The following is a 14,124-nucleotide window of genomic DNA, read 5'->3' as shown; positions in this document are numbered from 1 at the left end:
GTCAGAAGAATCAGTTTTTTGAGAATGGGCAAAAATCTCAAGGACAAACCTCAGGACTTGTAGAGCTGAATTTGGGACAGGGAGAGACCAAAGCCTCTTGGTGATTTCTTGCCCTCGTAACTCCAGCTGTGGTCTCTTACAAACACAGCCTACAAGCGCAAACAGCAGCAATGCTGGCGTGGGGATCAGCCCAGAGAGGAGATGCTATAAATCAGCATTTTCTCTGTCTTTGCAAACTAGCACTCCAGGCCATAAGACTCTCCCCTGAAATTCACACCAATCAGAAAAAAATCCAATACAACCGGCATCAGAGTAAGGAGAGATATCATACAAAATTATACGATTGGTAGCATATTTTTTATGACACCTCTCCCTCCTTAGCAGGGCTTTACTACACCACAACAGAGGCAGTGAAACGGCAGTCAGAGTGTCCTGCTCTGGTCTCTTCTCCTGCCCAGGAACTGAGGAAGACTCTTCATTTCACGGAGACGGACCATGGCCCTGGCTCAACGCAGACTGACACCGCTCACGGTGGGAACCCCTCTCAAAGTCCTTGTAAGCTAGATGCTTCAGAGCTTGCCATTTCATCTCTTACCAGTCTCTCAACAACTTTCACTAGATGTTTTAACAAGTGGTCTTAAGGGGTACTTGGGGTAAGAATGTCCTAAGGTACGCCAGAGAACCTCCAGCACCAGCCACTGGTTGCAACAAGCAGTCCAGCCCTGCCAGAGCCTACAACTAGCAAAGCTTTAAGAGCTGCAGAATTCAAGGAAAAAGCAAATTAAGGTTTATTTTTCTTTTATTTAGACACTTCAAAGCATGATTTTTCCAGGAAAAGAACAACATCCACTTTGAAATACGTGGTATTGATTTTTAGCCCAAGAGTCCCAAGAGCAGCCATGTGGGCATGTGCACAGTAAAGCAGTCCCTCTAACAAAATTTCTCAGTAACAAAATACATTTCAGCTCACCCTCTCCCCTGTAAACATATTGCTATTTGAAGGCGGACATCCCTGGGGACTGCAGTGCTCTGCAAAATGATGAAAGAGTGCCCCAACCAGAACAGCTCACAAGTTGGAGCGAGGAAGGACAACCAACCAACGTCAAACGTGCTTTGTTTTTCTGTAGAAACCAAATGAAACGCTGCGAGATAAACAAAGGAGCACCTACCACGCTCACAGCCATAAGCCTCAATGATTTCTAAGAACCGGGCTGCTGGCAGAATCTCCTGGAACTGAGATAAATCCCCCTCCTTCTGGTTCTCCTATTCTGCAGAGGAATCACTGTTCTTACTGCATCCGCTTCATCTCCTTTTCCCATAGGAGTGATCCTTTGTTTCCTTACAATCAAAGCATCAGATGACTTCTTCACCTAGTGCTGTCAACGGAGCAAACCGATGCACAGCCCAGATCCCTTCACCTCCTGCTCTCAAGTCCAGCTGCCCCACGCGGTTTGCTGTAGACATTCTCAAGCTAACTCCGAGCCCAGCTAGTCTATCCATGCAAAATTATGTTGCTCTGACACCCCTCAAACCAGTATGACCGCTTAAGCTGGGGCAAAATCCATCAGCCTTGCTATTCCGCGTGGGTACTGCTTACTTTTCCAAAAACGAGTGCTACCTCTGCTGTTAGCACCGTGTGCTGCTGCACACAAAGGTAACGCCACGCTTGCTCTACAGCACACGCCACGGCAGACAAATTTATTTACTGTCTTACTCGTTTAGGAGAGACAATTAGACAAAAGGTAAGATCCTTGAAGGCAGAGCTGAGGTTCCCCGTGAATACTCATTCATCACCAGCTCCTGCCGGCTGTGCCCTATGTCAAGAAGCAGATTTCTAAGCCTTGGGAACTTGGACACTGATGGCTGCGAGAATGCTCTTCCATTAATCATAATTCTCAGTGCAAACAGCCTCTAGTAAACACAGATGCACTGGGGACAGGGATTAACCTAGAGATGAGGACACTGTAATGAGTTGTTCTGTATTTGCCCTCTTTAAATTTGGCTCTTGACAGAGAAGTAAACAGATCTCATCTTTAGCAGCAGTGTCTTCAAGGGAGTGTTGCTAAAAATCAAGGTTAATGTACTTAAGACACACACACAGTCAGAGGGTCGCTGCAGATTTGCTGGGACATTATTATGAGTCCTTTGCATACTGAATACGACTGTCATGGTATCAGGGATGGGAAGAGCATAGGGGATGAGGGCAGGAAAGGATAAAAAACTTCTAAAAACACCTTGAAACTGCAGGAATACGCCACCTTTTATGTGAAACTAGGAGAGACACACGGCCAAGCCCTAGCGAGAAAGTCCCTGCTGAAAACCAAAGTAAGCTCCCACTCCCCAGCACAAGCATCACTACAAACGGGGCTGCCACCAGCTTCTTTCTGCTTCTCAGGAGTCCTCTTCCACGCTGGAGAGCATTCGGTACTGTCCGGGCTGTGGCTCCATCCAGACAGCCCCCTGCCTGCACGCACCGCGGAAGGAGCACTCGGGTATTTTGAGCCGCAGACACGAAATAGAGGCAGCGATCACCTGCTCTCTTGGGCCACGCTTGAAAGAAAGCCCATGGCAGCGATAAGCTTTTCAGAGCTGAAAGAAGGAAGAGAAGGCTGCAGGGGCCATCGATCCTCTCATGAGGGCAGAAGTTGGTGTCCTCCGTCCACAGGCTTAGAGCAGATTGGCTGAAACAAGGGGAACCTGTGCACTGACACCACGCTCAGCCAGGCTCGATGAGGTTTTTATTTAACTCTGCTGTCACGCAACGCTCATGGAAACACACTGTAGCAAAAGCTAAATGAGCTCAGCTGAAATTAGACCACTTAGGTGACATTTTACACTCAGTTATCAGTTTACTGAAAAGTACCAACACCATAGCATAAGCCTCTCTCTTCGCAGGCTTTCTGAGCTCCTGTCAGGCATAGCGGACTCACTCGCAGGGAAATTAACAGGGACATCAGGAAAAAACATTCTATTACGAGCATTCTGGTGGATGTTCAACTAGCAGAGGACATTTCAGACTGTTGTTCTGCATCTCTACAGAGGTTCTGGGGAACTTATTTGCATGAGCATCTAGGCTAAAGAAAGCGCACTCCAAATGAAGCTACAGGCTACGTGGACCTAAGCAGGTAAGTCACTCTATGTTTGCACTCCAGTGCCCCAGATCTCTGTAATTCCCATGCATGTGATCCCTTCAGCTGAAACAGGGACACAAATATCTCATAATACTGAGTCCCTCTGTGCAATCTCTTCTACCCCCTTCAAAGGTCAGGCCACAGCTATTAAAGGAGGTCCTTGTGGATAACTGGTCCTTGTTCCATGGAAGCCAAGGCAGTAAAATATTCCATCAAGGATGATTAAGCTGCCGTGCTCTCCCTGCAGGCTGAGAGGAGCACACCACCCTCCTGGGATGCACTCAACTGGAGCTCACAAGTCCTACTGTTCAGCTGGGGCTTTGCCCACGAGCATGATGCATCCAGGTCACTGGATTGCCAACACAAGAGCAAAGAAACTTTGCGTAACATGGGAATGGGATGGCAAAGCCCATCACTGTTTTTGAAGACAGAGAATCACAGAAAACCCCAAGATTCAGACACTTGCCTCAACCTTGATGGCACAGCGCCCAATTGCTCGGACAGCCTTGCGCACGAAGTCAACGTCCACCTCAGTAGCATATTCCTTGAGCTCTGCCAGGACCTGCAGAGAAAAGCGAACCAACATGAGTCCCTGGGGTCACACAGTTCTCTCTCTTCTACATTCACTGTATGCGCAGCTCTCAGCAACAACCATTTCTGCTCTCTCCTTTTCTGTGCTGAGATGAACCTCTGGATCCCTAATGGATCCAAAAGGAGGATGCAGAGGAGATCTGAGGACACCCTGGAACACCTATATAGAGATTAATAACAGTGTGAAGATATTTCCCCTCTCAAGAACAAGACTTACTATTTTATCTCAGGTTTTTTACTAATGGAAACTGAACAAGGGCTTAAACCAGGACCTGCTGGGATGTTACAGACCACTAACTGAAAAGCTACTTCGTCTTAAACAAATCACTTAGCTTAGAAAAAATGATTTTAAAAAAAGACCGTACACAATTGATATTCCCTCAAAATCTCATTTGTTTCAGTTTCTCACATCAAACATGACATCAGGGATTTCATCATGATGTCACAAATAGATTGCAAGGGAAAGGTGAACAGCACAGAGCGAGACAGTTGTCTGAAAAAGCTCTAGTTGATGCAAATTGTTCAGAACAATGACAAGATAAAGAGGCCTTGAAGGGCCAGACTGCAGACAAATAAATCTACAAGGAGTAGACGGGACATCTGTGTTTTGAAGTTTTATTATTTCCTTGGATGATCTATGTTGCACAGCACTTAGGGCACCCGGGTTTAGTAGTTTACGCTTTTCAAATACTGCCTGAGCATCTCAGATTCAGCTACCCTGCTGCCTTGCTCTAGAACAGGTATGGCGATGATGAGTCTCAATGAGCCGCACAGGGAGGATGTGGGTAGAAGCTTCCTCTCCTTGGGTCTCCTTTCAGGGTGCATTTCTGATGAAGCTTGGGTTGGTTTTGGGAATGCCTCTTTAGAACCAGGAAGAGATTCACCCATTAGTCTGCAGATCCCAGTCCCAGGCTCTGCCCTCCAGACACCACTGCCCTTCATCCAAATAACCTGCATTATCTAAACACTATGCATTGAAATTGGTACGGAGCCTACCAAGAGTAAACAGAAAATTTTGAATATGTCCTCATAGAAACTGATTTTTGAAATGTTTTCCATGTCCCCAGCACAAAAGGGGTGTGAATTACCTTACTCTGTTCCAAAAAAACATCAGAGGAGACAGCTGAAGAGAGCTGCTTAAAAATGTCACATTAAATGAAATTGCTTTGTGACAACTGGGATAGGACAAGAATAGCACTAACCAGAGGCATTAATCATTCTGCATTAGTGTTGGGCCTGGTGGCCAGGGCTGCACTCAAGAACACTCCCTTTAAGAAAGAAATTTGGATTAAAACTGCATCAAGTCCAAGGCAATTCCATTTAGCTTTACCTTTGTGCAATTTCCACTCTGGAAACAAGTTAACCAAAACAAAGGTTATTTTAGCTCTGAAGAGTGCCTATGCAAGAGTTTAGCAATTTAACTAACGCACTTGACGTTCACACTTCAGTGGTGTTTGGCCTTTCTGAATGCCTCCGTTACAGGCACACCTCTCTCGCCTGAAGCAACCTTCTCAGTCCAACCTCAGCACTAGCAGTGACTCATTTGACAGGAGACATCAGCTCCCCTCCTGGAACCGTAATCCATTAAACAAGATCTACACAACGGTCACAATGCAAGACATACCATGCCATTAACATTTAATTTACGGAGGAAAGTCCAACACCTCCCATTAAGTATCTGCAATGAGCACTGTACCGGGGCAGCGATGCCAGGACAGCACTAGCACCTGCCACATACATCCTCGTGCAAGGACCACGAGGGGGTTTTCCATCCCCAGAACACACACAGGACTTGCTCAGCTGACCTGGGCAATGTTTGCTTGAGAAGCGAGGCGGATCATGATGTCCAGTTTCTCCAGTTTGACATAGATGGGGTCGTTGTACTTCACAAAGAACACCTTGATTTCCTGCTTCAGAATTTCAGGCCTGGAGGGAACAAAACCTTGTTGCACTCAAGACTGGTAAAAACGAGGGGCTCTATCCTAACCAAAGGTAGCTTGTGTTTAGAAATCTGCCCCAAACATTCCCTGAGAAACAGAACGGTGTCACTTTGTGTCCAAGACATGCAAACGAACATATGCGAACAACTTTAAGAAAGCTAGAAGCCTGGAGAAAAAGATTGTTTAAATACAAAATGCAGAATTCAAGTCTCTCTAACTGCATCTTTACCTCCTCCATCTGAACTGCTGAGCCAACCACTGCAGTCACTGGATGTCAGTGTTTTCAGCGAAAGAATAACATCTTCATCTCAATGCAAAACCCACCTACAAGTTCATTTTCTGCTTTCACTTGCAAGATGCCAGTGCACAGTAATTCTGTCCTGAATACAGGCACAAAGTGCTATCCAACCTATCCCACTTTTCCAGCAAGGAACAACAGTGTTTAAACATGTACATGGCAGTACACTGGTAAAAAACCCAACCCACTGCACATGAGTATGTCACCAGCCTGGTTCTTCCGTGCTGAAGAGAACAGCATGACCACACTGAGTTTCTCCAGGTCACTACGAACTGGGTTACACCCCACTTCAGATGCAGATCATGCATTGCAGATATGCAATCTGCAGTGTTTAAACATGTACATGGCAGTACACTGGTAAAAAACCCAACCCACTGCACATGAGTATGTCACCAGCCTGGTTCTTCCAGGCTGAAGAGAACAGCACGACCACACTGAGTTTCTCCAGGTCACTACGAACTGGGTTACACCCCACTTCCTATTTGCAATCTGATTTACAGTCTAATGGGAGGGCAGTTCTCACTGCTCTTTAAAAGGCAGTGAAGAGAGAGGCAGGTAAAGAAATAGTCTGTGACACTGCTATCCCAAGTATGCTGTAAATAAAATTAATACAGGCTACGAGAGTCATGAGAGTGCTTAATCCATCACTCCAGGGATCTGAACCTGGATTAAATGATGTAGAATGTCTGAAGGTCTAAGATAACCAGATGCCCTTTGCCAACCCAGGAATAACACCCTCCTGAGGCTTTACCTTTTCTGCACAATCAAATTGATGTTCCTCAGGGCAACATACTGAACTTCGGGCTCTCCAGACAGCAGGGTCACTAGCGGAGGGGCAAGTTTCTTCAGCAGCATGTTGTAATAGTCTGAGTCCTTGGGAAGAAGTTCCAGGAACTTCATCAGGACCTTCACCGCTGACAGCACCACTGCTGAGTTGGCGTGAGATAGCCGAGGGGTCACCCGCTCACAAATACTGGAGACAGAGGAGTAAAAAGGGTTCACATTTATTTCAGCATGTCAGATATTTCAGATCTTATCTGAATTTAGGGGATTGTACATGGTTGAAGACAGCTTTCTCAGATACTTCTTTGATTTGTTTTTGTTCACAAAGAACAGGCAAAGCCCTGCAGGACTTTGCACAGCAGGAAGCAAGCAAGAACGGCTTCTCTCACAGCTTCAAGTTTCTCTCCTGCCACAGTTAGCTCAGGAACTCTTCCAGCTCTCAGCATTACACTCCCAATGCATGTTCAGTTATTACCTTTTTCTCCCTTTGCCTGGTGGCATTCTATTTTTCTCTGATCTTGTCTGCCACTTACAAACCCAACTTTAACAAAACAGCTATGAGGAAAAAACACTTCAGACCCCATATAATCATTCAGAGGCGATACATGCTTCTGGCTTGCTTGGGGGGTTCACTGCCATTTCAACCACTTGTTTCTGAAAAAAAGGGTTTCTGTTACTCTGAAGATACAGGGGAAAAGTGACCCAAATACCCCCAAGTCTCAGCCCCACCACTTGCCTCGGTGGATCCTACAATCAACAGCATCCTAAACAACCCATTCCAAGCAGAAAGGAAGTTTGGGTTCATATGGTCTTTCTTACAGCATCTGTCAAGTTTCTTCCCACCCCCTCCTGCATACTGCTAACCCAGAACAATCTTACTCCCATCTGTGCCTCCTGAAGGTTCTTTCCCTGAAAGATTTGCTTTCAGGCACCCTGGAAGGGAAGCAGCACGGCTAATCGAAGAGCAAAGCAGTCTGGAAGGCAGAGCTGGGGACAGTCCCCAGCTGCCGCTGCCCAAGGTCACCTGGCACCCAAAGCTGCTTCATGGCTCTGTGCCTCAGTTTCTCCACGCAGGGGGTAATGACACCAGCTCTGCTGGAAAGGAGAACATTGTCTAAAACCAAGTGTTGCCATTCTCCTATCTGAAATAAGGCAGGCTCCGAGAGTTCAGCTCCACGCAAAGGAGCAGAAGTAGTTCCTGCCCATCCAGTTTTATACACCACTCTTCAGAGGAACTGCGGATGAGGAACTGGGACATGTTCACAGCTGTTCATACCAGCGGTCCCTTTCTGACAAAGCCAGGATAACACAGGCCCGACACCCCGGAGATCTCCGCAGGTTTCTAGCACTCATTAATAGCTGTTTCTGGCACAGGAACAGAACACAAGGGGGAGGGAAGTGGGGAAAAAAAAAAAAAATCAGCAAGACTACCGGGAAGCTTTTTGAAAAAAAAAAAAAATGCATTATCTGCCTCAAAAAAGAGTCACTGAAGAAACCCATCAAATCCAAAAATGTGTGCCTAGGACTCTGCACGTGGGCTCGTGCCCCTTCCTCCTCCTTCATCCCCCACATCATCTACATGAAATACATCAAGTCTGAGAATGCTGCGGTTCCAAGCAATTTTCCTCACTGGCCTCTTGTTCTCTTGGATAGAGAATCTGATTTTTTGTGATTCTGGACACAGATGAGGAGGCGGCTTGAAGTACACAAATTAATACTCCACTACCTAAACCCTAAGGTCTCTGTATTCAGGTTTAGTCATTGCTAGAGCAAAAAGCAGGAGGGTGAACTTGGAGTGATAAGAAAAATAATTTCTTACCTTTATTTTCAGTTCTATCATACAACAGACTAGTTTTTAGTTGCAAAAAATATTCCAGTCTCAGACCTGCAGTACTTTGGAAGCCCCCAAGCCTGTAAGGGCTTCTTGCCTCTCAAAGTAGCAAAACCAGATTTGAATACTCTGCTTTAAAACCGAAAATCCTCCGAACAGAGCCTCCAGATGGGTCAGTCACTGTTATAGGCTTGGTCTTGGGCTGATCCCTTCTCAGCAGTGCCAGTTCCTGTAAGAACTAGCCTTCCAAATGGAAAAAAGTAAAAAAGCAAACAGTAAACAGAGAAAGTGGTTCTGCAAAGGGAAGGGGCAGGTTTCCAGCATCAGCCCAAACCATCAAAAGTTGCCTCCCTTTTAAACCTCTTTTACTCCAAGTTCTGCTTGTGCTGCCGCACACCTGAACAGACAGCCCTGTATCACAAACCCTTCTTGGAGTTTTAACACTGCCGGAAGCCTGCTACCGAATAACCCCCAGCAGCCTGGGCAAAGAGCAGGAACAGCCATACCTCTGAGCCTCGCGGTCATCCTTGGGGTTGTAGTTGGACAGACAGTCCAGGATGAAGATCTGGCCCCACTCCGTGCACTCATTTAAAGCCGTCAGCAGCTTGTTAATGTTCTGAGGGTTCAAATCCAGCAGGTTGCTGTTGGGATGCGATTCACTGATTTCCGACAAGGCAGCCACAGCATTCGCTACCACCTGGGAGAAGAGACAAGAAGACGCGTTCTTTGCTAGCGTGCCATCGGTGGCTTGGCAGGGATGAACCTGGGCTTAGCACGGGTTACACGCGGGAAACAAACACGGAGATCCGGGTGTGTATCAGCTGCTCAGCAGCAGCCAGAGACCCAGCACGGCCTCACAAACAGCCTGGAGAGCCCAAAGCTTGACCGTAACCTTGCTCTTTGCCAAAATTTGAAGAGTCTCTGGGGGAGGAAGTGAAAGAATAGCAGCACAGCAGGAGAGGGCTGGTGACACACAGAGGAAACGTGAAAAGCCAGCATGGGTGCGAAGAGCATTTTGCTAGAGAAATTACAACTTGAAAGTATTTTTGTTGAAGATAAACAAAAGTTAAAGTCGCCTCTGGACAGAATGGGGACCTGGGACCAGGACCTCACAGGAGACTTTACTCCAGAGGGAGCCAGAGATGGTGTCAGTGTCCACATGGCACAAGAGCATCCCACCTTCCTGCAGGCTCCAGACTTCCACCCTGGCTTGCTTCAAGTAGGCACCATCTCCCCCCACTTCCACGAGATGTTCAACAGATATAGTCAAGGTCTCAAAACCTCTAATCGCCCTGCTGTTCAGGAATGGATGGCTTTAGCCTAATTTCCCCGTGCCAATCCCGCGGCACATTGCTTAACGCGATCCGAAAAATGAGAACCACCATCTCCTCGGGAAGAGGAGAAGACGTCAGGTCATAAGCAGCCTTCATCTCTGTAGCAAGTCTGTCAGGTCACCCGGTTTGAAAGCAAACACACAATTTCCCCAAAGCGGACAACTCCTGCTAAATTTTTAATAACACATATTTCAGTTCCAAATAGTCTCCATAGCATCCTTTTGTGTGCTAGGTACTTCACGAAGTCCCGTTAAAGCAAGCACTCCAGCACAACTCATCACTGAAAATATTCTTGCTGCATTGAAGGCTATCAAAGGTTTTCCCTACTCTAAGCACGGATGAAAGGAAGCACAAGGAGGAGGTCCAAGGTCCAGCTTGCCAAGAGCGAGAAGTGGGAGTGCAACACAAATTTCTAATTCTTAGTTCCATACTCAGATTTAACAGTTATTTTAACAGATGCCATGTGAAGACTTTTAAAATAGAAGAGTTGCAGAATATATAGACAAAAATAGAAAATTTGCAGATGAGGCAAAAGTCCCTGATTTGTTTAACTAACTAGCAAAGGGATTTAAGCCTGATTTCGATACACAAAACTGATATACCACATGAAAAGCCATTTTCAGGGTATTTTATAATGTATATCATGTCCAGCCCAACACACAGTTCATACCTGCCAAAATGAAGATTTATGGCATTATTTTCTATGGGATTAAGGCAAAGAAACCTCTTATCTAAAATCGCCTGCTTCTTTGGATGACTAAAGATGCTTTGGATGCAGTACACTGAAAACAAGAACAGCATGACCAGAAATTTCTCTGCATTGTTCCCACCACTGCTTGTCATTAAACCGTTCTATTCCAAAGTCATTGCTCAAGCCCAGTAATGCTGATTGCTTTGCATTTCACACCTAGAGGTCAGAGCTGGGATTTTGATCCAAGATTTTATGAATTTCATTAGTTGAATGAGCCTTCTGTCACCAAAATCTTTAGCAATCAGAACTGTTGTCTTCTTGCGCTGTTCTAATGAGTAACTTACTAAGATATGCTGCTTATTCTTCCCGTTATTTAAATTTGCCCAATTCCTGCGCGGTTAATGTGACACAGCATAAAACTGAAGTAAAAGACAGTTTTAATTTCCTTACATTTTGAAAGTTTACAAGTGAAGACGAATCATAAAAGCAACTGAAAAGTTCAAAACCATTATGCAAAAGCACTTATAAAATGATACGAAGACTCTGGAAAAAAAAATTTGAAGTAATAAAACAGTGACAGAGCTGAAGCATCACAGAAAGGTACCTGGCAGCTGTGCTACGGATCAGGGCTGAGCTTTGGCAAACGCACTCACACGGCCAGGCACCACCTTCACTGCAGCGACCGGGCCACATGGATACCCTGAACCCTGGGGCGAGTGTGAGTGAAAGCAGCTGCACTTAAACTTCCTTCCTTGAAGAGTAAGTGAAGAATATCACTTCGAGTTTGCCGCAGGCAAAGGTCGCACAGAAATGCTGTTGCCATGGGCTTGCCCAACCAGTAGCTCCAACCCAGAGACCTGACTGTGAACAAAGTCTTGCTTTTAGGAGTTTTTTGGGCTTTTTTTCAGGAAATCGCAGCGTAAATGCAAGTGCCCAAACCAAAGCTGAGGACAGGACGCTCCACAGCAACCCACCAGATGTCAGGTTTCCATTAAAAGCATCCATGAGAAAGAGCGTCAGATGGCAAGATGCCCTCAGGAGCATGGGCTGTGGTCTCCTTGGGTGGTACAAGAAAAAGGGCTGGAAGGGGCTGTGAAACCTTTGGTGGCAGCTCAGCTCTGCCAGGCGGTCTGGGATGTGTAATCTCACAGTCCACAGTTACAGCTGGTCCTCACCTTCCACCTCAGCAGCACAGTGCTGCTGTCAACTCGGTGACGTGATAAATGAAGTAAAAGGGGATAAGGGAAAGCACAGGGGATACCTTCAAATTTTAAGCAACATTTATTAAAAAAAAAAAAAAAAGTACTTGCTGGCGATTTGCACTGAACATATTGATATGTTATGGTATGCCAACAAAAATAATTAGCATCTTCAAGGCTTTTTACACAGCCGCAGCACAGTTGAAATGAAAACAGATTGCAGGAACCAGTCCAACACAAACACTGGTTCAAGTACGCACGCTCACCTCTCTTCATTGGCACTGCCTTTGGCTTCATTACGAGACGGGAACATAGAGCAATACGAGCCAGCACTGCGCGGTTTCATTCCAGTCCACAACAACCCCTCCTTCGCTGACAGCTCTCACTAAGCGATGGCTCGGGCGACACAAAGATTGAAGCGTTGTCCGTAGTTTGGGATACTAACAGTTATCACTCAGGTATGGGAAAAAAGTTTTGTTAAGAACCAGTTGACACCAATTAATGTATTACATCACCTGGAAACCTGGCAGTGACATAGGTGTCACTGGAAATATTTAGAAAGATGTTTTGGCCAAAGAAAATCTACAACATCAAAGCTGAATCTTAAGGCTTCAACTCAGTTGATATTTCTTCCTTCACAGAGCATCACAAGATGAAATGAAGCCCAACTGCAGTGAACAGCAAGTACAAGGAACAAAGTGATACAACAATCTACGTAACAGGGTTTTTTTTTTGCTTGGTTGGGTTTTTTACCTTGAAAATAAATAGCAATGATTATTTACTACTGGGGGAAGTATGAGAAGTAAAGCTAAAGCTTTACAAGTGATAAAGGACAAAGTCCTCCACGGAACTGGAGAAGTTTCACAGCCGATGCCACTCCTTGGCTGTGGAAAAAAAAAGCCATAAGCTTTAGCAAACAAAGTACTCTCTGCTTTTCAAAACATGCAAAGACTTCATTCTGATGAGAAAACAACGGGGAGTTGCATAACTCATTTCACTGATTGGAAGAAGGACACTAAAAGGACGAGAAGCTAACAGCTACTAGAGTCTTTAGTTCCCAAAAAGTCAATTCACTAGCCACAGATATGTGAGCCACTAAAAGGACGAGAAGCTAACAGCTACAAGAGTCTTTAGTTCCCAAAAAGTCAATCCACTAGCCACAGATATGTGAGACAAAACAACTAATGAACAGGAAAAGCTTTTAAAAGCTTAAACTTGCAAGTTAACTCCATGGTAAAATGCCTCAGTTGACCCACAATTAAGCACAGTGTCTTCAAGCTAACAGCTACCAACCAGTGACAATCAGCCTAAAAAACCACCTGGAAAGTACAAATGCAGAGCAGACCGAAGCAATAATAATAATAATAATAGGTCCCTGGCTTGCAGATTTAAATCAGTTCACCCTGGGTACACTTCTCCATTATTCAAACACAGTCACAGCAACATCCCGTTAGAGGACAGCCGAGCCGAATGACAATAAACCTGCTTTTTGGCTGGAATTTCCCAATGAATTTAGACTCTGAGAAGTGTCATTGGGAGGAAGATAACTAAATCTCACAGGCTCTTATAAAAAAAAAAAAAAAAGAAACCAAAACCAAACAACAAAAAAAACCACCCTGCACTTACATTACAGATTTAACAAGAATCCAACATTTTTAAACCCGCCTACAGACAAACACCCTCTGCAGCCAGAGAGACCGACCCGACCTCGCAGAGAGCTGCAAAGGTAGGAACGCTGATCTGCCAGTTATTCCTTCTGGCAGCTCAAACCTTCAGCTCAGAGCAAATGGTATAAAAGACATTAACAAGGAGGAGAGGGGGTGGGTGACAACCTGAGAGTCTGCCTATCAACCCACACAGAAAAGCTTTGCAGGGGCTGGGGGGACAGGAGGGAAGGTAGGCAGATCTAGAACACCGAACAAAGCAATCAGATTATTTTGCTAGCATCCCAGGCTAATTGGAAATTAAAACAAGCGTGTAACGGAATTAATGAAATACAATGTTCTGCTGCTTAAAACAGGAACCTCTGGCTCACCGTTCTATTGAAATGAGGAGACAATGAAGAAAAGGAAGAAAAATACAGAGGGTCTGAAAAGATGCTGAGGCTCCGACCCTCGAGGGACCAGGCACCACGTGATGTTTTCGAGAACGCAGAGGTGCTGACATTTTCAAAGAGCACGCTGAGCCTGCATGGTACGTTCGTGTCACTAAGCACAGACTCCCAGACGGGATATTAAGGGCACCTGCATGGATGAATATTTCACAGGGCCACCCGTTTTCCTGGCCACAGATGATGCTGTGTGCCTGAAGGGTCCCTAACAAGTGT

The 14,124-nt window shown here is 45.5% G+C and overlaps 1 protein-coding gene across 4 annotated transcripts in view; it reads right to left on the bottom strand.

Moving 5' to 3' along the window:
* The window catches only part of LOC104463549 (AP-2 complex subunit beta), a 72,038-nt gene that overhangs the window by 45,373 nt on the left and 12,541 nt on the right, over positions 1 to 14,124 (bottom strand). For all 4 annotated transcript variants that reach the window (XM_010075926.1, XM_010075925.1, XM_010075927.1 and 1 more), the window contains exons 5-8: positions 9,081 to 9,271; positions 6,712 to 6,933; positions 5,528 to 5,648; positions 3,598 to 3,693 (exon numbers count right to left, since the gene is read on the bottom strand). In XM_010075926.1, coding sequence (XP_010074228.1) covers positions 3,598 to 3,693; positions 5,528 to 5,648; positions 6,712 to 6,933; positions 9,081 to 9,271 — 630 coding nt within the window. The remainder of the gene's footprint in view (positions 1 to 3,597; positions 3,694 to 5,527; positions 5,649 to 6,711; positions 6,934 to 9,080; positions 9,272 to 14,124) is intronic.

The sequence above is a fragment of the Pterocles gutturalis genome, unplaced genomic scaffold (genome assembly GCF_000699245.1).
Source record: "Pterocles gutturalis isolate BGI_N339 unplaced genomic scaffold, ASM69924v1 scaffold4903, whole genome shotgun sequence".
Taxonomy (NCBI): Eukaryota; Metazoa; Chordata; class Aves; order Pterocliformes; family Pteroclidae; genus Pterocles; species Pterocles gutturalis.
Note: the sequence above shows the minus strand (reverse complement) of the source record. Positions and strands in the feature narration are given on the sequence as shown.